Source organism: Ipomoea nil, unplaced genomic scaffold (genome assembly GCF_001879475.1).
Source record: "Ipomoea nil cultivar Tokyo-kokei standard unplaced genomic scaffold, Asagao_1.1 scaffold1334, whole genome shotgun sequence".
Classification (NCBI taxonomy): domain Eukaryota; kingdom Viridiplantae; phylum Streptophyta; class Magnoliopsida; order Solanales; family Convolvulaceae; genus Ipomoea; species Ipomoea nil.
This window is the reverse complement of record NW_017617762.1, coordinates 885,405-913,131: the sequence shown is the minus strand read 5'-3', so window position 1 is coordinate 913,131 and position 27,727 is coordinate 885,405. Positions and strand designations below refer to the sequence as shown.

Genomic DNA, 27,727 nt, shown 5'->3' with positions numbered 1-27,727 from the left:
ACGGGGACGGGGATCGGGGATCGGGGTCGGGCCGGCGGGGGATGCCCTCCCCGTCCCCGTCCCCGTCCCCGGCGGGGATGGGGAAATTCTCCCCATCCCCGCCCCCGTTCCCCGAAAAAATTCCCCGAACCCGCCCCCGTCGGGGCGGGGATCGATTTTCCCTATCGGGGGCGGGTTGAATTGCCATCCCTAATTCCAGGTAAGCATTTTTAATTTTTATATATAAAAAAAACTATAGAAACAGTAAAAAAAAAAAAAAAAAAAAAAAAAAAAAAAAAAGAAGCCTCAAATCAATTCTTGAAACAAGATTTTGACAAAGAGACATGAAAAACAATGTAGAGTTTCAAGAATTTCACTCAAAAATACCAATGTACACAACATAGAAGCAAAACAATAGCATATAAGCATGAATAGAGAACGAATAGAACATGAATATGCTAGAAATGAAACTTTGCACATCAAAACAAGAGTTCCAAAATTATAGAAATTAAAGCACAAACTTAGTGAACTTAATGGAAAAATTCGAACCAACTGCTAAGTTTAAGAAAAGAATGATAAATTCACACCTTGCTTGTTTGATATTAAGAAGAAATTGAGAGCAAATGATGGTCTTTCTGGGTAGATCTTTCACGCAAGAGAGGAGAAGAGGGAGGGGTTTCTGCTTGGATTCTTGTGGGTTCCAATACTTCGGTGCTTGTTAAGAGTGTCCCACATTGATAAAATAAGTGAGAGCATATGACTTTATAAGTCTATGGGTTAGACTAGCTAATTGGTTGAATTCAATCTTTTAGTGTGGTTTGACCCATGACTGACCCTAGCCCAATCTTAATTTATAACATGGTATCAGAACATATTTCTAAACCAATGCTCTCACTTATTTTATCAATGTGTGACACTCTTAACAGTGCCTAGGATTTTAGTTATAACTCAAGTACGTGCCATAATCTCAATCCCTAGAGGAACGACAATTTTACACCCGTTTACTCACCACCTCTTTCCCGTACAGAAGTAATGTGAGCGAGGCTTAGAGAAGCTAAGTAAGGTGAACATTGTAATCTTTCACCCCCTATTTATAGATAGATAGAGAAGTCGAAGATAGTAACGTGAGCGAGGCTTAGAGCAGCACCAACATTACCTAGTTGCGCGGTACTAACAGCAGAAGGAAGAAGAGAAGTGTATAGATCAGAGTAATTGCTTGTTGGGTGTTGCTAAAGTAGTCAAAGTTCAGGGCGACATGCTATGCAGATGAGTAATTGTTTGCTATAGGGTTTTCTTCAGGCCCAGAAGAGGCCAGAACTCCCTAATTTTCTTAGAATTGCTTTTCATTAGAATTGGTTTCCTTTTTATAGGATAACATATTATTTATAGTATAGGAAATAAACTAAATAAGTTGACTAACTAAGTAATATGCTAACTTACAAAACAAATGTTTTTCCTAAGTATATATACTGTAGTACTTTACAGGGTTGAGTGTGGTTATACTTAGCTTCGTGCTAATGGGTGTTTTCCTACTTGTCTATGTGTTGTTTTGCAAAACCCCTTTCAGGTGGGCCCAGCGTTTGAGAGATGATCGAGTTAGACTAGCTTAGTAGATCTAGTAGTCTAAACTCTTATTATTATCATGTTGTTTATTTTGATGGATTTGTAGACTTATGATGTTCAAGTTTGATGATTAGACATCAGGGTGTTTTCCCCCATATGACTTTAAGTTAAGTAATATGAATGTTAGTTTGGTTTATTGATTTGGTTCCATCCTTAGCCTGTGCAATCACCATAGAGTGGTGGTTGTGGCGGTGACATACCCACTAGTTTATTTATTAAGTTGTTTATCCGCTGCTTAGTTTATATTAATTTTGGTTTTAGAATTGTAATTAAGATTAAGAAAAGTGGGGTGTTACAGGAGGGCTCGCCGTTTGACCTTGGTGGTCAATGGCGGCAGAAGATGAAGGAGGTTGGGAGGAGGACATATGGGCTGACGGAAAGAAAGAAAAGGAACGCTGGAAAAAGAAGAGGGATAAGGAGAAGCTAATAACCTGAAAGAACTGACGGGCGGAGTAAAATGAAATCGAAGCGGAGGAGGAAATGATGCTGGCCGTCAAAAAGAAAAGGGGGCTTTAGAGACGAAGAGACGCCTGAGAAGATGAGAGCTACTAGGTGGAAGAAGTTCATAAGAAGGAAGAAATGAAGGGTAGGCGTGTGGGATATTTATAGGCTTGGTCGACCGACGAGATCGTGACACGAGTCCTCGATCGGACAGGGAGGGGGGGGGGGAGGGGGAGTGACGTAACGTTTGACATGACGATTATGGAAGGCGTGTCTCGAAACTGTAACCGGTGAAATTCGAGGGATCGCCATAATTACACTACAACAGCCGTACCGCTTCATGGAACCAGTCGGGAAAAGTGGAATCAGTCTTTGAGAGAAAAGACTCCCGATAGGGTGCCAGTTGGCCTATCCGAACAAAGACAACAAGGTGGTCGGGTTGCCTCAGTGCACGTTTTCTACTTTTTCAAATCACTGCTCGACTAGATCTGAAAAAGTGAGGGACTGGTGATAGATACCCCCAAATCGGACACCTGGTTTGGAGTATGAGATAAGGCTGTCAAGTTTGAGTGTGGCCTGATACTTAGCAAATTAGATGACACCCCCGATTCCCGTTCGTCACGTGAAACGCCTGGGAGATCGTAACACTTCATCCTTGGCAATCAGTCATCCATCTAACAGGCGCATACCTGGATGGAAGTTGGCCGGCTCAGGTGAAGCGACCAGGCTCTATAGCCGGTGTGTCCTCGGCTGGGTCCGCGCATGGAACTCGGTTGGGCAACCAGTCTCGGTAGTCAGCGTGTCCCCGACCGGATCCCCTCTCGGGATTCGAATGGGCGACCGGGCTCAGTAGGCGGTGTGTCCTCGACCGGGTACAGCTTGGGGACTCAGCTGGGCGACTAGGCTCAGCGGTGGATGTGTCCTTGCCCGAGTATCGCGACCCCTTCTCGGGTCATCTCTCAGGCAGTCATGGCGTTCCCGACTGGGTGCTCGTCCAAAAGCGGGAATAAGCAGATTTCGCAAGATCTCTTTCCTCATTTAATACGAACAGTTTCCTTCGCTAGTTTAGGTATTTATAGCATTAATGAAGCCGGATTCCTTAACTGATCTGGCTCCACGTCAGCCCTACTTTTCTTGTAGGAATCTCGCATTCTTTTATAAATATCCCCACAGGATCACCATGTAAACGGTCGAAATCCTAGAAGAATAATATCGCATTATTCATTCTCTCTTGCATTTTGTTTTCAAACCACAAAACCCTAAGTATTTACGGTAGTGTTGGCCCGCCGAACAGCTATCCAAAGCCTTAAAACCAACAGGGCCCATTCTGGAAACAAAAAACCAACTCCTACTGCAAGCACCTCAAACCTTCTCAGCTCTTTCTCTCTCTTCCACCTCACATTTGGCTCCACAATTTTTTTTTTTAAAAAAAATCTACTAATGGTAATGTTCTTAGGTTTTTGAGTTGGTTTTTGTTAGTTACATGAAAGAAAGGGAGAGGGGAGGGAAGAGAAAAACAAGGGAGAAAAAGACGACAAAAAAAAAAAAAAAAAAACTGACTACAAAAAAAAAATAAAAAATTTAATATTTATGCGCCTAGCTTCGACAGTTAAGCACAACAAGTGTGCCTAACACGCACCTGCAATATGTTTTTTTCCCTATTTCTTCTCAATTAATGGGGTCATACAAAACCTATTTTTCATGAATAAAAATCTAAAAAAAAAAAACACGCGCACACACACACACTCTCTCTCTCTCTTCCCAATAGTACAGTTAGTGAGATTGAAGATATGTCAAAAGTTCCTTATGCTAAGACATTTGGATGCTTAATATATGTGATGGTTTGTACGTTGATATGAGTTGGCTCATGTTGTTAGCCAAGTTAGTAAGTATATATCTACACTTGGGAAGCAACTAGGAGGCAGTTAAGTGGATTTTCATGTACTTAAGGGGCACTATGGGGCATAGTATTGTATTCATGCACTTAAGGGGCACTTTGGGAATCAACAGAGTAAGCATGTACTCATGGGATATGTGGATACTGATATTGCTAGTGATATAGATAACATATGTTCTACAATAGGATATGTCTTTACTCTTGGTGGTGGTCTTGTTTGTTAGAGGTAATCACTTCAGTATGTTTTAACTTTGTCTACAACTAAAACAGAATACATGGTTGTGACTTGTGACTGAGGCAGCTAAAGAGACTTTGTGACTTTTAGGTTTGATTAAGGAATTGAGTATTGGTAAGTTGGAATTCAATTACATTGTGACACTTAAGGTATCATCTTTTTGACTAAAAATTGAGTATATCATGTCAGAACCAAGTATACTGATGTAAGGTTCCATAAAGTTAGAGAGCTGGTTGTTTCTAGTGAGATCAGTGACGGAGCTACGTTATGGGGTTGGGGGCCCCTGCCCCCCCTCCCCCTCCCACTCCACCTCCACCCCAACCCTCACCCTAAATGTTTTAGCAAATATGTATGTATATATTGATATAGTAGAGATAAAATATACTTTTGGCCCCCCTCTAATTTTTTTTTTTTTTTAAATAAAACAATCTATTATGTTTATATTAAATGAACTCAAACTATATATTAAAGTTCACTATTTTTCATTAAATAAAAAGAAATAAATCAAATAATTAAAGTCACAAATTTTCTTTATTATCTTATTTCTTTTATCAAGATTTTAATAATGAAGAGCATCAAGTATACATTTTAATTTTAAAAAATCTCCAAATCAGAGATATATGCTTTGATTTTATTAGTTATGTTAATTAATTAATTAGTGATTTATTGTGTGTTTTAATTATTTATTTACATTTTTAAGATGTACATTTGCTAGTTTAAAATTTTAAATGATTAGTTTTGAAATTGACAAAAATTAATGTTGAATGTTTAATTCGTCTTTGGTTTTTGTTTTTATCTCCCAAATTTTGAAATATTAGTAAAATGAATATCCGTTAATTATGAAAAAATTTGGTGACAAAATGATTGACAAAACTTTTTATTTATTTAAGGAAAAGGGGATATACCCTACTACACACTATTTACCTCAACTGACGTTTGAACCTTACACCTCTTACTTAGGGGAACAACCTAATACCAGTGGATTACAAGCCACTTGATACAAAACTTTTTATTTGATGTTAAGAGACAATATATATTTAATAAATGTTGTTGCTATTTTTATTACTAGTAATTCACCCGCACGATGCACGGAAAAAAATTATGTTATTATAAATATAAATAAAAAATAGAAAAACTAAAATATTTTAAATTATTTAATATAATAATATTTTTGAGCTTCCATTGGTCAAGTATTTATTATTTTTATAGAATACAAAATTACAATTAAAATTAAAATTAAAATTATAATTATAATTTTGTATGGTTAATATAATCTCTAATTATGTGCATATTCAAATAAACTTATAGAGAGAATTTACATAATTACATTGATTTATTCTTAATTGTATTTCATTTATATTATAATTTTCACAATACAAATAATAACTAAGATAATTACATTTGGAAATCAAATTTCAAATTTTGTATGTGTAAATTTAAACTCTAATTGAACACATTTTTTATATGATTATATAATATATAGCTATTTTATTTTTCAAAAGTATATTTTTTATATGATTATATAATATATAGCTATTTTATTTTTTAAATGTTGTGTTTTTTTTTTTTTTTAATAATAAAGGATGTTGTGGCATTAATTATAACATTAATTATTTCCCAAACCATATAGCTTTATTATATAAAGGATTATATTTTGCGTTATGTGAAAAATTTATAAAGTAATGATCGACATATGTGTCGATCGTACTCATATAATTATGTATTTCATACTTTATTACACATAGTATAATTAAAAAATTATTATCAATAATAATCACAATAATGTATGGTATATATAATAATATGGTACGATTAATTATAATGTCGGCTAACATTGTAAATTTTCTTTTACTACACCGCCCCCCCCCCCCCCCCCCCCCCCCCCCCCCCCCCCCCCCCTCCCAACTCAAGTTTTCTGGCTCCGTCCCTGAGTGAGATATTATTGTAGAAAATTATACTAGTGAGAATTAGGGATGGCAATTTACCCCGTTCCCAACGGGGATTCCCGATCCCCGCCCCGCCCCGACGGGAACAGGGACGAGAAAAATTTTTGGAAAATGAAAATAGAGACAAGAAATATATGTGATTCCCCGTCGGGGACGGGGACGGGGATGGAGATACCCCTCCCCGTCCCGGAATAATTATTATAATTAAATAAATTATATATATATATATATATATATATATATATATATATATATATATCAAGATTTAGGTTTTTAATTTTTAAAATTAAAAATTACATTAATTTAATATTTTGACTAAGAATTGAACGACGAATAGGGAATCTCCGTTCCCGCCTAATTTCCTGCGGACAGGGAGTGTACTCCCCGCCCCACCCCTTTGCTATCCTTGGTGAGAATACAACAAACATGTTGACAAAGGCAATTAATAGTGACAAGTTCAAACATTGTTTGGATTTATTGAGTGTTTCCAGATGCTAGACGAGCATAATCTCTCGACCATTGATATATGTGAGATATGCTTTTTCTAAAGGGCATATTCGCCAAGTTGAAGATTTGTTAAGTATGTCTAATAACTACTATACTAATAAGAACCCAAGAGTGTTAGGTCTATAATGTGTAGAAAAAATGAACGGTCAAATTTTTTAATCAAATGAATAGCTCAAATTGTTCAGACTTTAAGTTTTCCTAATTTATCCTTAATTATATGATTATCCGTTAACTTTTCTTAAATATTATCTTCTCTGTTAATTTATGTTAGTTCATCGTTAACTTACTCATTGATTTTAATAAGAAAGGTCTTAAGTTCGAACCACATCCCAATCAAAATTGGCATAATTAGTACTCTATTTTACTCTTATTAAATTAAATAATAATTTAGTAGCTACAACAAAAAAAATAATAATAAATATGCATTTCTTTAATTTAGAATTATGTGTCTACAATGTCTTTATTAAAAAAAATTATTCATTATCAATAAATTAAATAAGAGAAATAATTTCATTAGTTATATTGTCTTTATTTTTTTTCAATATAAAAATTCTTTACATTCAAATTCATCAATTGATTATATTCGCTACATTGTCCATACAATATCTTTATTCAAAAAAAAAGTATTCATTATCAATAAATTAATTAAGAGATGATTTCATTAGTTATATTGTCTTTATTTTTCTCCAATGTAAAAATTCTTGACATTCAAATTCATCAATGGATTATATTCACACATTGTCTATTATCTTTTATTATGCGCTATTTTTTAATTAAATATCAAAGTTATAATACAAAATAATGCTATATATTTATTTACCAAGTATTTTATTAATACCATGAAAAAATTAAAAAATATATAATTAAGCCAATCATATTAACTATTTAAGGGATTTGTTGACAAATAGAGTATTCAAATCCCACAACAAATTGAAGTGGGAAACTATCTCGCAATGTCTTTGTTTGGCAATCAACAGTTAGCGATTAACGTTAGCAGATTTGACCAGCGAATTATATCAACGGTTGGTAAAAAGATATTTGAAAAAATTAACTATTTAGATTAACATGTAAAATGACCTAAGGGTATACATAATAATAATAATAATAATAATAATAATAATAATAATAATAATAATAATAATAATAATAATAATAATAATTATTATTATTATTATTATTATTATTATTATTATTATTATTATTATTATTATTATTATTATTATTATTATTATTATTATTGTTTTAAAAAAATAAAAATAATTTAATAAAAGAAATAAAATAAAATAAAAATAAAAAAATAAAACATATGAGGAGCCGAACGTTCGGCTCCCCTTAGTTTTGTCACTTTTTTCACATCGGTGAGAAAAGTGGCATGGGAGCATTGAGACTCCTAAAGGTTCCAATTTAAAAATTAAGCTTTCCCATCAACGGATGGCAAGCAGTGAGCAAACAAAATTTACTCTTGTTATTCAAGGAGTCGAAATGGCTCTATAGTAAACTTTTTTTTTTTTTTTTTAATATAGAGGTTTTGGGGAAATCATTCTCAAAAATGCTAAGTGAAAATATTGTAAATTGCAATGTTTGTATTTTCAGTGGCTTAGAACAAATTGTTGCTTCAAACTGTTGAATAACCAAACACTTTCTTTAGCATTTTGATATTTGGGTTGCATCATATTTACCAATCATCCAATATTTTTGGGTTACATTATAATTTATAATTACAATTTTTAAATTTTTTACTACTTCATATAAATTCCTTAAATTATGAATTTCTTTATCCATAATAATTTATTCAACAATAATGGTTGAACTAAATGAACATTGAGCAAAACACATAAATGATTGGTAGCGTTGATTCATTCATTGATCTTGTATATAAGTGCATTCATTAAATATACTAGAACCCTTTGCAACAAAAATACTTGGTTACTATTTAAAAAAGTTTAGTAACAATTATAATGAATCTCATATATTACATTGTATTCATATACTATGAGTTACATATTTAAATAAACAAATTCGACATTAAATTACTTATGTATGAACTTTTTATATATAATCTTGCATTGATATACTTCGAAATATTTATTTAATTATAAACATTGGGTATTAACTCATTCGCGCAATGCGCGTGTAAAACTAGTAAGGAATATAAGTGAAGCAGATTGAGTCAGGCGCATGGTAAATGGGTATTTTTGTGCATGTACATGAATAGAGATGCCTATTGTATGCATCTCTAGGTGTTATATTACCATCACCATTTAAAAAAAAAAAAAAAAAAAAAAACCTTTACTCCTATGTGAACATAGGCACATTGTTGAACCACGTAAATTTTACATTTTTTACTTTCTGCAATTATTATTGTTTCTCGTTTTTGTTAATCTCAACAATTAACATGCTTCAAATTGGCCTCAAGCAACCATTCACTATATAAATTTCAAACATTTAGTTTAGGGAAAATAATACTTTTTTCCCCTGAGGTATATACTTATAGCATTTTTCCCCCTGAATTATTCAAATGGCTGTTTTTTCCCCTTGAAATGTTAAATGGACATATTTACCTTTAAAATAAATATTTAAAATAACCTTCTCCAACAAATTATTACCACAATTTGGTTCAAGCCAAACAGACACTATAGCAACCAAATCGAAATATTCCAATTACAATTTAGAATCGAAACTCGATATTTAGAGTTTATTAAAATTGCGAACTAGAATAGCCGGTTCATGTTCCGAACTGAAAAAAATAAAATACATTTATATTGTTGAATTTTGACTAGTTTAAAATAAAAAAAAAAATTAAAAATAAAGACGGTTCAAAATCGCGAACCGGATCCGGAATCGCCGGTTCACGGTTCAGGATCCAGTTTTTTCGATTCATAATTTTAATAAACTAAAATCCAAATATTGGGTTCTGGATCTGAATCAAAACTCAAAACTTTTAATTCAGTTGCTATAGTGTCCAGTTCAGTTAGAACCGAACCGTGGTCATCCTTACGTATACGCAATAATTTTTTAGAGAAGAAAAATAAATAAAATGTTTACTTTAATGGTAGAAATGTCAATTTAATATATCGGAAGTGAAACCGCCACTTTTAAAATAATTGAGGGGGCTAATGTGCTTACATGAATAATTCAGGGAGACAAAATGCTATAAGTGTATAACTTAGAGGGAAAAAGTGTCATTTTCCCTTAAGTTTATATTACATATGTAATTGCATTTTGTGTGTGGGTGTGTATGAATGTATTAGTGATTTTAATTTGTGTTCATAGTGTTTGTCAAAGTTAGTTACTATTCCAACTGGCATTAATACCATCAAAGCTAGAAGATGAAGTGAGTAGTACTTCCTCAGCCATTTGAATGATATTCTCATTCTCCCTTACCACCTTCCCCATTGAAGGTCTGAATGATATTCTCAATCTCCCTCGCCACCTCCCCCATTGAAGGTCTCTCTGCTGCAGATTCTCGTACACAACTCATGGCCAAGTTCATAAACTTCTGCAGGCCCTTAAGGTTTGTACAAGGTGTGAGAATCACATCTATCACCTGATCAAGCTCGTGTAAATAAGCCAACCCTCTGGCTGCATCAAGGGCTATTTTCAGTCTCCTCATCCAATTTAGTTGAATTCCAGACTTCCCTGTATGCACATTATCACACACTTTTTCGTATAAGCACCACTTAGCATTTCTGTTTCTCTTGAAATTACAGACAAATGCAGTGTTCAAGTACATTAAAGAATCAGAAAATTGATTTACCTGAAAGGCTTTCCCTTAGAGTACCATTTGGAACGTACTCATAAACAAGCATTTGTTCACCTTGATCATGTTGGAAAAATAGCATTAAAATGATATTTTGAGTGATTATTTTGTGATACAAATATATGTGGGATCCACTTCCGGTTTGGGTCGGGTCAATGTGGATTCGGGTTCTTCGTAGTGAGACGAAGAATTTGATATAATGTACGCTCAAAATGGGTAATAGGTGAATGAGAAATTGATTCTCAAAGTGAATCTATTTGAGAGAAGTCAAATTAAGCTTAGAAAGCTTAAAGCTTAAGATTAAGCTTAATTAAGCTTAATTAGTGTGACAACATGAGTTATCAAGCTTGAGAATAAGCTTTTGGGAAGCTTAATTAATGTGCTAATTTGTTAGCATGAAATGGAATTGGGACGAAAGTTTCCATGGACGAAAGTTTGCTAAATGTAATTAAACATTGAAAGCTTAATTAGTGAATTAAGCTTTTGGGCTCCTTTCGTGTAAGCTCCTTTCGTGCAGCACGAATTGGTGCTTTTATGCATTGATTCGTGTTGCACCATTTTGGTGCTTGCGGACCACTCGGGTGTGGTTTCCAGTCCAAATTTGTTAAATTTTCGGATTTGTACGGACTTCTCGGTCACTCAGATATTTTTGAAACTGGTCGTTATGGTCGGTACGAATTAATCAGATATTAAGTTCGTGACCGTTGATATTATTTCGATAATAAGTACGACCGTTTCAAACGTTATAATTCAATTTTTAAATTGAATTTATGTTGGTTAATGTGTCATGATGGTGCTATTAAGTACCAACCTCCTATATAAGAATGTAGTGGGAGTAGAGGTCTTTAAACTGCATAGAGAGAGACAACAAGTGAGAGAAGAACACGAGAGTACACAACACACAAAGATAAGCACTTTTTCTTCTCAAAAACTCTGCTCCTACTCCTTTCTTGCTACTGTGTTTTGCCCGTGCTCTAGTTCGCCGGGTTCGCTCGTTTGGGTGCTCAAACGTCGAATCGTTGTACGTTTTATCCTGAGAAACCTAGGCCACAACGCTCCTAGCACTTTTGGGAGGTGGCAAATAAGGTTTTAAGGAAAGAAAGGCACTCGCCTAACTCGTACTTTTCTTCCTTCTTCTCCTTCTTTCTGCTTGTTGTTGGATTATTCTTTTAAGCAAAAATCCGTTCTCCCTCTTTTGATATATATGTTGGATTGAACTTATAATCTGAGGATTATTAGTTCCAATTTCTGGTTGATATATATTGGTATATCTTTCTCGTAGATATACATACATACATACATATATATATATATATATATATATATATATATATATATATATATATATATATATATATATATATATATATATATATATATATATATATATAACCTTCGGGTCCGTTTATATATATTTGTGTGTATATATATATTACGGATAAAATATCAAATAATATTTTATATACTTGTGTGTGTATATATAAATATTATTTTACGATATTAAATCAATTTTGGTTCATTATCACCAACAATCTTAAAACCTTATTTATTTTGATAATGAACAAATCGGTGGATTCCAAGAGTATTGGATCCGTGAATGTTGCCGGAGGTGCACATTCAAATGATCGGAAAGGCAACGATGTTGCACATTCCGTGATGCCAGTTGATGGCAGCAACGTTGGAAATGTTATTTCCATAGGAGTTGCTAAATCACACAATGGTGCTCCGGAGAACTTTGGTTCACGATCCGGTAGACCTGTGGCTAATGACACACAATTGGTACCTATTGTGTTGCCTAACGGATCGGCTAAAAGCCACGAAGGATCCTATGATGGTGTCATGACTACACGGTTGGAGGACTATGGTAGTGTTACCAATGACTTCAACCGTAATCGAAGGAAACTCAAGCGGAAGCTTAGCTTTCAAGAAGATTACGAGAAGAAGGAGAAATGTCACTACAAAGCGAACCGTCATCCTGGTGAAAAGGTTGAGGACAACTTCGCTATGTTTAAAACATGTGGATGGTTGGACGAGTGAGGTCACAACCGAGGTACCCCCGATGTGCGCTATGGACCACCCTTTGTGGTGTGGACTGTTGGAGAATGGAACAAGGCACACGGGTTCGAAGGACTACTACATAGGAATAATGGAAATTGGTTTCCAATGTAATTTTTCCTATGTATTTATTTGTTAAATAAATGTTGTAGTATCCTTGTGATACATTTTATTGTTGAATAAAATGAATTGTTCCATTTGTGTGTTTTGAACTTTGTATATTTTAAAATATTCGTGTGTGATATTTTTAATATATATAAGATTCAATAAGGGTGCGTAGTGCATCACGGAGCATTATGTGGAAAATGCTAAAATGGCTTAACGGCCGGAACGAAATGTAACAAGCGTGTTACATGTTGAAATCCTGTAAAGAACTTCGATTCTAATTCATGTTGAACGATACAGATTTCAAAATAGGATCAATTTTTCAAAAATTGGGATAACTATATAATCGTGAGTGTCACAGCTCAAGTGTTGGATATTTTAATTAATATTCTGAGAACGATTATATAAGTTTGATTCAACTAGTCGGAAAATTTGGTTGACTTGTTCTCGTTAATTGTGTTATAATTAACTTGATCAAAAATTCCAAATTATACTAGTATATTTAATTTGAGATAAATTGTGTTTTGGTGAATAGTGCTTTTGTAGCACTAATGGAAAGTGCAATTTAATTTGGCACTTTGAAGTGCAAATTAAAACACTGTAACAGTGCTATTAAGCACTAGGTAGAGTGCTTAATCAGGCACTTTCGGCCACTTGGTGGCTGCACCTTTAGGTGTTGAAAACTTAAGCATTTGGTGCTTTGGTAATAGCAATAAAGGTGCTAGATTATGATTGGTCTTAATGCTAATCTACTTAGCTTAAACCTTTCGTATAGTATGTGGCTAATTAAATTTAGCGTTGTAAAAGTGTTATGTGATTAGCACGAAAGGAGGTTTTGGTTAATTGTGAAATTAACTAATAATCCTAGTGCTAAGTAGCACTGGAATTATAAATTAAGCAACTGAATGTTGCTGTGAGTTTATAATTTAAAGCAATAGAGATTGCTTTGGAATCGATGCGTTAGTTTAGAAGCAATGATTCGTGCTTGGTATAGCATGTTTCATGCTTCATTACTAAGCACTGATTCGTGTTTCAATTTTGGAAGCACTGGTTCGGGTTTGTGGCCTTTCGGTCAAATCCCGAATGGATTCGTGAGGGCTAATCTGTTAGCACCCACGAGATGTGCTAACGTGTAGCACATGTCTATTCTTTATAAGAATAAAAGGATAACCAAATTAATTGTGGATTAATGCGGTTATGAACGATCGATGTGGTGAACATGAAACACCTATTGGTGATTTTGGCGCAAGCATTGATATCGTACTCGAGCGTACGACACGGTATTCACCTCAATCAAACGTTGTTGCTGAACATAAATATCAAGACGTTGATAAGTTCGGGTCTACCTCAAAGTATGTGAGGTGAGACAATACTTTGGACAAGTAAGTACCTTTTAATTAAGGTTACCCACATGGAATTCTTACGAATTGTGGGTACGTAGGAAGTTCTCCTACTAAAGCCTGAAATGTGGGGGTGTCTTGCCAAAGGTGTGTATTGGTTCTTAGTACACGAGTCCAAGAGTTTGGATGTACATAAGAACACGAAAGATTGATTCAAGAAATTCATCGTTCTTGGAAGATGTATTTTTGTGAAGGATCAATAAAGGACCTAGCACGTTGAACGGAACTTTCGGCGTAGCTATGGTTGAAGGGTGTGAAAAAGAACCCGAGCTCAAAGCTGGACGTAGCAAGAGAGCTAGGATTGAAAAATCCTTTGGTCCAGATTTTCTGACGTACATGTTAGAGTGTGATGCGCACAATCTAACTTGTTTACTAGAAAATAAATTGGATTTTCTGACATGGTTGTTAGAAAACGAGCCTCGAACGTATGTAGAAGTGTTGACTTCTACAAATGGACCAACCCGAGAGAGGCTACCGAGAGTGAAGTAGATTCGATCTTAGAGAATCATACTTGGAACTGGTTGTTCTTCCTCCAGGTCGTAAGACCTCAGGATCCTAAGTGGATCACTAGTCGGAAGATAAAACCCGTTGGTTATATTGAAGTAAAATGGCCGGACTTGTAATTGTAGGTTACATGTAATGCGAGTGCCACGGTTACTTCGATATATATTCTTGTGATGAGAATGGAATCCATTAGAATGATACTTGCCAAAGAGCTGTTTAGCGAGACTTAGAAGTTCATCGAAATGGATGTGTCGCTTTCTTAATAGACATGGAACAACCTGAGGGTTTTGAGGTTCCGCGCTATGGAAAGAAAGTCTGTAATTGGTGAGATCATTGTATGGGTTGAAACAATTGCCTTAGTATTTGGCATGTAGGTTTGATCATACAATGATGTGTCACGAGTTCAGTATAAACAAATGTGATAAATGTCTACGTAATGCGTACGATAGACGAGGTTATCACTATTTGTCTATACACGATAAACTCAACATGGGTAGTAACGATCAAATGATCAATTCTACCTTGAACATGTTTTTTTTTTTTTTTTCAAGGAAAAAGAACTTTATTAAAAAGCAAGGCCGAAGCCAGAACAAAGTCTGAACGGACTTAGGCCCCACATGGCCTAAATCCTAAAATAAACTAAGTAAAGAAACGCTAAATAAAACGAGATAACATAAAGTGGCCCCCGGGGCTCTAACATGAATGCCCCCAGGCCCTACGATAGCTAACACTAACTCATCGCAGGCAGGAGTATGTCAATCAAGCAAGTAGGCCGAGATGCTGCTCCAAATATGCACGTACAGCGTAACTGCATCCCAGCCCATCATGTAATCCCAAAATCTCAAGTAGCGAGGATAGAGGCCTCGCGTGTCACAAACGTGGCCCCCCCAGCCAGTTGCACTACAGCGACTACACACCATAATGCCGCCTAGCCGGGGTGCACCACAATTGTAACACCTCCCGGAGCGCCATCGACTGCCCTGTAGAACCCGGCATGCCATACAATAAACAATGGCACGCAGGCCTAAGTCAAGTAATGGGACGCCATCCTGAGACAGAAGTACAAGGTAGATCCCGGGCCAAAAAATCATCAACGCAGCACAAGGCAGCCAATAGCAGAACTCCCGATCAGCACCAGCACGAACCAGAACCAACCCTGACGGGATTAGCTACTATGGGCCAGCAGCAAGCCTGGGCTACCGCCAACGGATTTGAAAAACACCTACCCGGCCACCGTTCAGCCCGGGCTACGATGCAATTGTTACCGCTTGCATCGGCGTTGAGACCTGGTCTTTCCAAAGATGCCTACAAAGGCGAAACCAAAAAGAGCCCAAGACCAGTTCATGCCTCCGAGGCCAAAGAAACATCACCTGCAGAAAATAGAAACAAGATAGAACAAACAAACATCCTGTTCCCATGACCCAGCTATCACATCTATCCCGGGTGAGTGTTTAAGTTTATAACGGGCTGACGCGAACAAAAAACAACCCCCCAAATAATAGCCCGTCCCCCCGGAGTCCAGAAGGAACTCAGCTACTATTGGCCAGCAGCAAGCCTGACCAGGTCAACGGATTTGAAAATCCTGCCCGGCACACCGTTCAGCCCGGACTAGGGTGCCCTGTTGTACCGCCAGCACCTTACGTTGAGACTCAGCACTGCATAGCAAGGCTTCCCGGTCTCCAGAGAACCTCACACACTCACTGTTTTTGACTCCCATCCACTCTTTCTTTTCCTCCCCACTCTCATTTTTCCCACTCCAATTCTTTTCACTCCATTCTTTTTTCCGTCATTCTTTCCACTCAAATCTTTTTTATCCCTCAATCTTTTTCTACCTTGAACATGTTAAATTTGATATTTGATATTTGACATGGGGTTGGAAGATTTAATCCTCGGGATTAAAATTGTGAGAAGACCGTATGGTCTCGTGTTGAGCCAATCTCACTGAGTTGATTAAATCCTTGCAAAGGATGTAAATCAAGTGGCTTGGACACCGTTAGATACTAACGTACAACTAGCCAATAATCTCGAAGATTGTATATCTCAGGGAGAATACATTCAGATTATTGGTAGTTTAATTGTATCTAATGGATTGTACTAGGCCGAACATTGCCTTAGCGGTTAACGAACTCGGTAGACATACGAGTAACCCTAGTGTTGCGCACTAGAATGCAATAGAAGTTATGAGATACTTAAGGTATGCTCGTGACTTTGGACTGCACAACGTGGGATATCTAGCCGTACTTGGAAAGTGTAGCACGGATATCAAAGGACGCTAAGTCCATCAAAGGCTACGTCTTTACGTAGGCCAGTGCAGTCGGTTGGACGGAAATTCTCGAAATGAATTTGTGATAGCTAAGATCCGACGGGATCAAAGCTGAGAGCCTTACACTCGTGTCGCGAGCGAGTAGGCCGAATGGCTATGCCATTATTTCGAGAATGTTCCTAGTGGTGAACTCGTACCTCCAATTTGTGTGCATTGCGATAGTCAAGCCAAAATTGGTTAAGTATAGAATTAAATGTGGAATGGTAAGTCTAGACTTATAAGTCGTAGATATAATGCCATTAAACAATTTCTCACAACGGGGGTTATCTCTATTGACTACGTGATGTCAAAAGATAACGTAGCGGCCGCTAACTCGCTAACCCGAGGGTAAGCAAATGGTTGTGGAGAAGTTGGAACGAGGATTGGGTCTAAAGCCCTTGGACTAAAAGTTCTATAGTGGATACCCAACCTAGCTGGCACCTAGGTTCAATGGGACAACTAAATTATGGAACGAAGCGTGTCACTGTGGGGGTCTCGGACTCCCCACCACTCCTTGTTAGAACAGTGACTCCCGCGCAAGGTTAGCATGTTGATGCTTTAATGATTCGAATGTCGGTTGACATGTGTGAGTATGCGGGATACTCGGAAAAGAATCACCTATGTGAGAGAGAAGTGAGGGTGGCTTCAAAGGAGAATTGATGGGCACAATTCTTCACAAACTCTTGCAGAACCAGGACGGTGACCCACGACCAAAATGGGCACACTCATGAGAACAGAGCATGGATGGGAGATTCCTGTGTGAGATATGTCATCGTCTACACAAACGGCAGTCGGTTCAAAGACATCGCGTTCTACCGTACAGCCAGTAGAGTAAACATTTCTTCACAAGGGAAGGTTCAAAGAGTATAGTGATCCCTACCTATCCTATGCAGGGATCGACCGTTAAACACAGTTGTTTCCGATTTCAAAATACCCTGAAAATCAATTTTTCATTCATGTGGGGGATTGTTGGAAAAATAGCATTAAAATGATATTTTGAGTGATTATTTTGTGGTACAAATATATGTGGGATCCACTTCCGGTTTGGGTCGGGTCAATGTGGATTCGGGTTCTTCGTAGTGAGACGAAGAATTTGATATAATGTACGCTCAAAATGGGTAATAGGTGAATGAGAAATTGATTCTCAAAGTGAATCTATTTGAGAGAAGTCAAATTAAGCTTAGAAAGCTTAAAGCTTAAGATTAAGCTTAATTAGTGTGACAACATGAGTTGTCAAGCTTGAGAATAAGCTTTTGGGAAGCTTAATTAATGTGCTAATTTGTTAGCATGAAATGGAATTGGGACGAAAGTTTCCATGGACGAAAGTTTGCTAAATGTAATTAAACATTGAAAGCTTAATTAGTGAATTAAGCTTTTGGGCTCCTTTCGTGTAAGCTCCTTTCGTGCAGCACGAATTGGTGCTTTTATGCATTGATTCGTGTTGCACCATTTTGGTGCTTGCGGACCACTCGGGTGTGGTTTCCAGTCCAAATTTGTTAAACTTTTGGATTTGTACGGACTTCTCGGTCACTCAGATATTTTTGAAACTGGTCGTTATGGTCGGTACGAATTAATCAGATATTAAGTTCGTGACCGTTGATATTATTTCGATAATAAGTACGACTGTTTCAAACGTTATAATTCAATTTTTAAATTGAATTTATGTTGGTTAATGTGTCATGATGATGCTATTAAGTACCAACCTCCTATATAAGAGTGTAGTGGGAGTAGAGGTCTTTAAACTGCATAGAGAGAGACAACAAGTGAGGGAAGATCACGAGAGTACACAACACACAAAGATAAGCACTTTTTCTTCTCAAAAACTCTACTCCTACTCCTTTCTTGCTACTGTGTTTTGCCCGTGCTCTAGTTCGCCGGGTTCGCTCGTTTGGGTGCTCAAACGTCGAATCGTTGTACGTTTTATCCTGGGAAACCTAGGCCACAACGCTCCTTGCACTTTTGGGAGGTGGCAAATAAGGTTTTAAGGAAAGAAAGGCACTCGCCTAACTCGTACTTTTCTTCCTTCTTCTCCTTCTTTCTTGTTGTTGGATTATGCTTTTAAGCAAAAATTCGTTCTCCCTCTTTTGATATATACGTTGGATTGGACTTATAATCTAAGGATTATTAGTTCCAATTACTGGTTGATATATATTGGTATATCTTTCTTGTAGATATACATATATATATATATATATATATATATATATATATATATATATATATATATATATAACCTTCGGGTCCGTTTATATATATTTGTATGTATATATATATATATATATATATTACGAATAAAATATCAAATAATATTTTATATACTTGTGTGTGTATATATAAATATTATTTTACGATATTAAATCGATTTTGGTTCATTATCACCAACAGATCATAACAGAACCCCACAAGGTTGACTACATTTTATGATGAATTCTGGACAGAAGCTCAATTTCTGTTTTGAACTCTAATGCTCCCTGTAATGACCCCTGCTGAGCTTGTTCTTATTTCATTTCTCACCAATTGAGTAATATTCAGTAGCGCTTCTGTTCATAATTTTCTTGATTTGAAAGATTCAATGTTAAAATAATTAATTGCACATTCAGGGTGCTATTTCTCGATTTTCTCCACTTTCATGCTGTGCAATATTAATCTTGTTTCATGTATACCCTTCCGTCTTTTCTTGTTCTTCTTTACTCAGCCAAATTAATCAATAGTGCTTTACTTGCAGGTTGATGGAACATGGCTTCTTGTCACCCGAAAGAGCAAAGAAGGCATTTGAGAAAAAACAGAGGAAGCCAACACGGCCAGTATCAATTGGGAGTTCAAAACAACCACAACAGGTTTCAAAAAATGGTGAAATAAAAGCAAAGAAACGTTTAAACAACGATAGCAATGATGATGATGATGATTTTATTTTGAATCCAAAGTGGAGAAAAGGGTAAGAAGAAATGCCCCTAAAACTGTAGTTCTTAAGAAATTGTACCCCACAGATCCATCTCCTTGAGTTTAGTCGCGATGTACCATTGAGCAATAGATTCTGAAGTGTTGTTGTGCATCTATATTTCATTACTGAACTACATTGTGTAGTGTAACTTAGCATAAAAGGAAATTTCTTTTTTCTCTCATTGCCTGTAGTGTTGTCTTCTTATTTACCTATTTAAAGGATATAGACAACTTTTAAATGATGATTATTTTTGTTGTTTTATTTTCACTTTGAGTGTGTGTATTCACTTTTACAAGAAAATAAAGAGATACTGAATTGTTGTTTCGATTTCCTGTACTTCTTTTACCCACACTGTTTGCTGCTATAGCAGTTGGGCTGTGAACATATGCAGAGTTTGCTAAGGATACTTGCTGGGGCTGTGAACATATGCAGAGTTTGCTAAGGATACTTGCTGGGGCTGTGAACATATGCAGAGTTTGCTAATGATACTTGCTGTTATAGTGGTTTGATATGTGAACATTTGCAGGGTTTGCTAAAGATACTGATACGATTCCACTTCGACTCTGCAAAAAAGAATTTGTGGAATGGTATGTAACCTTGAGGCATTTTCTTACTTATTGAACTAGTCTTTTGGATGAACTCTTTTAACTCTCTTATCTGATCTGCTATTAAACTACATGTGCAAATTAGAGCTCATTTCCTCATGTGTAGAGATATATATGGATTCTAAAAAGTGTTTTCAATAAGATTTATACCATGCTCCCGCTTGACTTATACTCCAAGCGAGCCCCCTACCATCTTGGCTATTTACAGAAGTGCACACAAAATAACTATACCATACCATTAATAAACTAGACTGTTATGTGGTTAATAGGTTGAGAGTCAATTAAAATCATATGTAGTTAGTGTTTGGTTGACTACTTTAATTTTAAAATACAACTATATATGAGATTTGATTTGATTACTCGGTCCTCCAATTAAAAACGTCATTCTGATCTCTAATTAAAAACGCGTATCATTATATTCCATCTTATTGCTAATACTAATATGATTTTTATGTTTGGATTAATGCTTTTAGATTTTTATTTTGATTTTTTAAAAAAATTCATATTGGTGTTTTAAATTGGATGTCATTATATTAAGACCAATTAAATTGCCTTCATTTTTTATTTTTTATTTTTATATTGAGTTATTTCCACTTTTGGTCCCACGATTATTTCCACATTTGGTCCTGAATTATTAAAACTTTCATATTCGATTCTAGGGATGGCAACGGGGCGGGGAGTATACTCCCCGTTCCCGTCCCCGCGGTCCCGTCCCCATCCCCGTCCCCGTTCCTGGCGGAGAATTGAAAATACTCCCCATCCCCGTCCCCGCGGGGAATTAAGCGGGACAGGAATTCTCCATTCCCCTTCAACTTCTAGTCAAAATGTTAAATAATTGTACATTTTAATAATAAAAAAATTAAAATTTAACTTCTGTTTCAAAATTTAAAATACTAAGTATATATATATATATATATATATATATATATATATATATATATATATATATATATATATATATAATTATTCAGGGACGGGACGGGACGGGGTGGGGCGGGGAGGGGTATCCCCATCCCCGTCCACGTCCCCGTCCTCGTTCCCCGAAAAATATCTCCATCCCCATCTCTATCGGGGCGGGGAACGGGGATCCCCGTCAGGTGCGGGACACATTGCCATCCCTATTCGATTCGACGAACTTTCAAATCCTTAATTGCCACATTAATTCTTTTTTTCCGATGTCTCTCTAAAATATTTATAAGAAATATTTTTGACTGTTAGGATAGGTTAGATGGGTTTGAACCATTGACCATCCACTTGGATGAATAACCGAAGGGTGGAGCTTTTCACTCCAACCGAATTAAAAAAAAAAAAAAAATTGAATAGGGCCAAGAAATTAAAATATTCCAAAACGCGAAAAAATTATTTATAACAAAATATGAAACGTAATTAATTGGATAAAATGATTTGAATAGAAAACATTATAAATCACACACTATATCGATATGATATTTAAAAATACTTTTTATTTTAGCTATATCTATTTCAAGTTTTTATAGAGTAATTTAAATATGATAACACATAATAGAAACTTCTAAATTACATTGAGTAGATGATTCATAAATGATAAATAAAAAAAAAAAAAAAAAAAAAAAAAAAAAAAAAAAAAAGAGAAAATGACACTTTTTCCCCCTGAGTTATATACTTATAGCACTTTTTCCCCCTGAGTTGTTTATGTAAGCACATTAGCCCCCTCAATTATTCTAAAAGTGGTAATTTTTTCCCCTAATATATTAAATTGACATTCCTACCCTTAAAGTAAACATTTTATTTATTTTTATTCTTCAACAAATTATTGCTTATACGTAGGGATGACCACGGTTCGATTCGAACTGAACCGGGCCCTATAACAATCGAATTGAAAGTTTCCGATTATGATTCAGATCCAGAATCCAATATTTAGATTTCAATTCATTAAAATTACGAATCAAAAAAATTGGATTCTGAACCGTGAACCGGCGGTTCCGGATCCGGTTGGCGATTTTGAATCGTCTTTATTTTAACATTTTATTTTTATTTTAAAATACTCTAAATTCAACAATAAATGTAATTTATTTTTTTCAGTTCGGAACATGAACCGGCCATTCCGGTTCGCAATTTTAATAAACTCTAAATATCAAGTTTTGATTCTAAATTGTAATTGGAATATTTCAGTTTAGTTGTTATAGTGTCTGTTCAGTTTGAACCGAATCGTGGTCATAGTTTGTTGGAGAAGAAAAATAAATGAAATATTTATTTTAAGGGTAAATATGTCCATCTAACATTTCAGGGGGGAAAAGAGCCACTTGAAAAATTCAGGGGGGAAAAATGCTATATGTATATAACTAAGGGGGAAAAAGTGCCATTTTCCCTATAAAAAAAAAAAAACAACATTTTCTAATTTGTTTTTTTTTTTCCATAAGTGAATCACAAAATATATTTCATGCACCTAAATTAATTAATTAAGTTAAATAATCTTTACAATTCATAATGCATTATAAAGCTTACTAAAAAAAATACATGCAAAATATATGTATTAAATTACTCTTATTAGCTAAGCACCCTGTGCTCAAATAGCATATAGTGACCTCTCCCATTTGGGAATGCCATCTGAGAAAATGTGCTAACAGTATGTTTGTAGGTTTGATCCCATGACCTCCCACAGGGGAGAAGTCACTACATGCCATCTGAAGGTGCTTGTTAGTTATTATTATTATTATTATTATTATTATTATTATTATTATTATTATAATTATGCAAATTAAAAGTGTACATTTGTGCAGAGTTTCATACACCCTTGGAAGGCATTATCATGAAAAAGTTGATAGCTACCTTAGCAGCGAGTACCCCCTCTCACTCCACCCCTCCCCCACCATAACTACCTTAGCAGCTAGTACCACTCTCACTTCACCCCACCCCCACCCCCAGTAGCAGACTAGCAGCTCAATCTAAATAAGGGCGGCGGAGCCTTTTAAGTCTAACTTAATTTGCTTTTCACTCCGTCACTTTACATAGCTCAAACTTCAAAACAAATGTCATTTTTTTAGCTCTTTCCTACGAACTTCATCTGCGAGGCACTACCACCCCCGCATTTCCTCTATTTCCTTCCCCTATCGTCCCTCTGCCTCGCATGCACTCCAAGCTACCTATGTTCCACCGCCATTGCCGGTGGAATAATCCGACCGCGGACCTCGTGTCCCCGCCGCCGAAAATGGCATGGCCGACATTGGCCTTCTATCATCTGTTCACGGCGGAAGCTTCAACCTAGAGCAAGGCGAAGGAAAAATCTATTTTATAGGAGGCACCCTGTTAAGCGTCAATGTCAGGGTTTATATTGTGGGTGAGACACCGATTGGAGCAGGAGTAGGGGAGGGCATTATTGTCCTAACTACTTATGTTGTGCTGGAAGCAATGGTGATCACGGTGACAAGCCAAAGAATGGATTTCCGTGACGAACCCTAGTGTATGATGGGAGGATGCTGAACCTTTTGAGCTTAGAGCCTCAGCCTGCTCGTGGTGGTCATTGCGTCATTATGTAGGTATAGATGAGATTGTGGCTTTTGTTAGTTATATATAAATATAAGATATAATGACTATATATTGCTATAGATGAAATTGGTGGTCTGCTTGATTATGTAGGTATATGCTTTAATGGCTATATATTGGTATAGACAGATGAAATTGGTGATCTTGATTAGGTAGGTCTCTTCATGGATGAAATTGAATGAGTTATACGGTCTCTATTGGACCTAAATGTATTTACCTATCTTATATATGAATACAAGATTTAATAGCTATATATAATTCCCAGTATTTCTGGATTCTTGTGGTTGACGCTCTCTTTTAATGTAACCGATATATATATATATATATATATATATATATATATATATATATATATATATATATATATATATATATATATATATATATATATATATATATATATATATATATATATATATATGCTCACCATATATAGTTCTCCATCTATCCAATCAAATAAATTAGCTCAATTGCATATATAGACAATTCCATCTTATTGCTAATACTAATATGATTTTTCGTAACATGGTATCAGAGCTAGTACGATGGTATCAGAGCCAGTACGATAAGTTTTCGTTCCGTTGTCGTCCTGTTCTAACTAGCACGTGAGGCTCATCCAACGATTGAAAAACATTTTGGTCAACCTGTTCCTTGGTCGCCTAAGTCCGTTTGCCTTGGTTATGGACTTAGTTTGGACCATTGCCTTTTGTTTTACGGTCAGTTTGTTTTGTTTTAGTGCTATCTCATTTTGTGTTTTGATTCGTTCTGGTTATGATCCTATCTCGTTTTGTTGCTGTCTCGTTTTATGCTTTGATGTTGTCTCGTTTTGAGCTTAGAGCCTCAGCCTGATTTTGTCGGTGGTCATTGCGTGATTATGTAGGTCTCTACTTGTCTTTAGTGCATAAATGAGATTGAGTAAGTCTAGGTTTTATCTCATGACCTTCCACAGGGGAGAAGTCACTACATGCCATAAGTTTGGGCTGAGTTTCATACACCCTCGGAGGACATTATCATGAAAAGGACCATAACTACCTTAGCAACTGGTACACCCTCTGACCCCATCCCCAGTAGCAGACTAGCAGCTCTGTCTAAATAAGGGCGGAGGAGCTTTTAAGTCTAACTTTAACTGCTTTTCACTCTCACTTTACATAGCTCAAATTTCAAAACAAATGTCGTTTTTAGCTCTCTCCGACGAACTTCATCTGCGAGGCAAACTCGCCCCCGCATTTCCACTGTTTCCTTCCCCTATCGTTCCTCTGCCTCGCATGCACTCCAAGCTACCTATGTTCCACCGCCATTGCCGGTGGAACAATCCGGCCAAGGACCTCGTGCCCCAGCGGTGGACCAAGTCCTCGCCGCCGAAAATAAAATGGCCTACATTGGCCTTCTATCCTATGTTCACAGTGGAAGCTTCAACCTAGAACAGGGCGGAGGAAGCATCTACTTTACATGAGACGCCATGTTAAGCGTCAATCTCAGGGTTTATATTATGGGTGGTACACCGACTTGAGCAACAGTAGGGGAGGGCATTATTGTCGTAACTACTTATGCTGTGCTGGAAGCAATGGTGATAACAATGACGGGCCAAAGAATGGACTTCCGTGAGGGAACCCTGGTGTATGATGGGAGGATGCTGAACCTTCTGAGCTTAGAGCCTCAGCCTGCTCGTGGTGGTCATTGCGTCATTATGTAGGTATAGATGAGATTAGGGCTTTTTTTAGTTATATATAAATATAAGATATAATGACTATATATTGCTATAGATGAAATTGGTGGTCCGCTTGATTATGTAGGTCTATGCTTTAATGGCTATATATTGGTATAGATAGATGAAATTGGTGGTCCGCTTGATTATGTAGGTCTATGCTTTAATGGCTATATATTGGTATAGATAGATGAAATTGGTGGTCCGCTTGATTATGTAGGTCTATGCTTTAATGACTATATATTGGTATAAATGGATGAAATTGGTGGTCTATGCTTGATTAGGTAGGTCGCTGCATAGATGAAAATAAATGAGTTATAAGGTCTCTATTAGGCCTAAATGTATACCTTATATATGAATACAAGACTTAATAGCTATATATGATTCCCAGTATTTCTGGATTCTTGTGGTTAGGGCTCTCTTTTAATGTATCTGATATATATATATATATATATATATATATATATATATATATATATATATATATATATATATATATATATATATGCTCACCATATATAGTTCTCCATCTATCCAATCAAATAAATTAGCTCAATTGCATATATAGACAATTCCATCTTATTGCTAATACTAATATGATTTTTCGTAACATGGTATCAGAGCTAGTACGATGGTATCAGAGCCAGTATGATGGTATCAGAGCCAGTACGATAATTTTTCACTCCGTTGTCGTCCTGTTCTAACTAGCGCGTGAGGCACATCCAACGATTGGAAAACATTTTGGTCAACCTGTTCCTGGGTCGCCTAAGTCTGTTTGCCTTGGTTATGGACTTAGTTTGGACCATTGTCTTTTATTCTACGGTCAGTTTGTTTTGTTTTAATGCTATCTCGTTTTGTATTTTGATTCTTTCTCGTTATGATTCTATCTCATTTTGTTGTTGTCTCGTTTTATGTTTTGTTGCTGTCTCGTTTTGAGCTTAGAGCCTCAGCATGCTTTTGTCGGTGGTCATTGCGTGATTATGTAGGTCTCTACTTGTCTTTAGTGCATAGATGAGATTGAGTAAGCCCAGGTTTATCTCATGACCTCCTACGGGGGAGAAGTCACTACATGCCATCTGAAGGTGCTTGGCAATTAGAACTATTATTATTATTACTGCAAATTACAAGTGTACGTTTGTGTTGAGTTTCATACACCCTCGGAGGGCATTATCATTAAAAGGACCATAACTGCCTTAACAACTTGTACCCCCTCTCACCCCACCCCACCCCATCCCCCAGTAGCAGACTAGCAGCTCAGTCTAAATAAGGGCGGCGGAGCTTTTAAGTCTAACTTTAAATTCTTTTCACTCTGTCACTTTACATAACTCAAATTTCAAAACAAATGTGGCTCTTCAGTCTCAGACGAACTTCATCTGCGAGGCACTCCCGCCCCACAATTTCCTCTGTTTCCTTCACCTCTCGTGCATCTTCCTCGCATCTTGCACTCCAAGCTACCTCGTCCCTCTTTTTTTTTTTTTTTTTGAGTAGTTTAATTGATTATGAAACATATATAGTAAATATTTAAATAACTTTATGGCTGTTTGGTAGAACATTTTTATTTTTTATTTTTTGTTTTAACTCTCTTCTATGATCTGCTATTAAACTACATGTGCAAATTAGAGCTTATTTCCTCACGTGTATATATATATATATATATATATATATATATATATATATATATATATATATATATATATATATATATATATATATATATATATATATATATATATATATATATATATATAGGGTCCGGATCAGGTGAGGACCTAATCTTAGGTGAGTACGTGAGGACTAATCTAGACCATTAAATCAGAATGATGTATGACTGAGATTAAAAGAAACAAATCACACGGATTAAGAAAACAAATCCCTTTAAAATATTAAAATATATAAATTTAGGGTAAATCAGTCTTATTAAAAGATGTGCATTGCTATACAAAATGTTGTGCATTCCTATACTGAGTGTTGTGCATCAATAACTTCATTGTTGTGCATTCAAACCCCGCCAAAAAATCATACAGTGAACATCCAATGTTCTACGATGCATTGAACTATGTGCTATAATGCACAACTCCCTAGCCTATAGTGCACAACTTACAACACTAGGTTGCACAATCAGCACACACGAATGCACAATCATTCTACCCAGGCATTTATACATATACACGACAATCCAAATATAGACAATATTATACTC

General features: G+C 36.0%; 1 protein-coding gene and 1 long non-coding RNA gene across 2 annotated transcripts in view; one reads left to right on the top strand and one right to left on the bottom strand.

Annotated features, from left to right (window-relative positions):
• LOC109185596 (probable leucine-rich repeat receptor-like protein kinase At5g49770) overlaps window positions 1-27,727 on the bottom strand; it is a 73,727-nt gene that overhangs the window by 29,457 nt on the left and 16,543 nt on the right. Inside the window, exon 20 of the mRNA XM_019335530.1 lies at window positions 9,949-9,985. Within this exon, the coding sequence (XP_019191075.1) occupies window positions 9,949-9,985 (37 nt within the window). The remainder of the gene's footprint in view (window positions 1-9,948; window positions 9,986-27,727) is intronic.
• Window positions 61-27,373, top strand: LOC109185602. The gene is made up of 3 exons (XR_002054991.1): window positions 61-199; window positions 24,378-24,382; window positions 27,361-27,373. It is a non-coding gene; the product is annotated as an uncharacterized LOC109185602 (long non-coding RNA).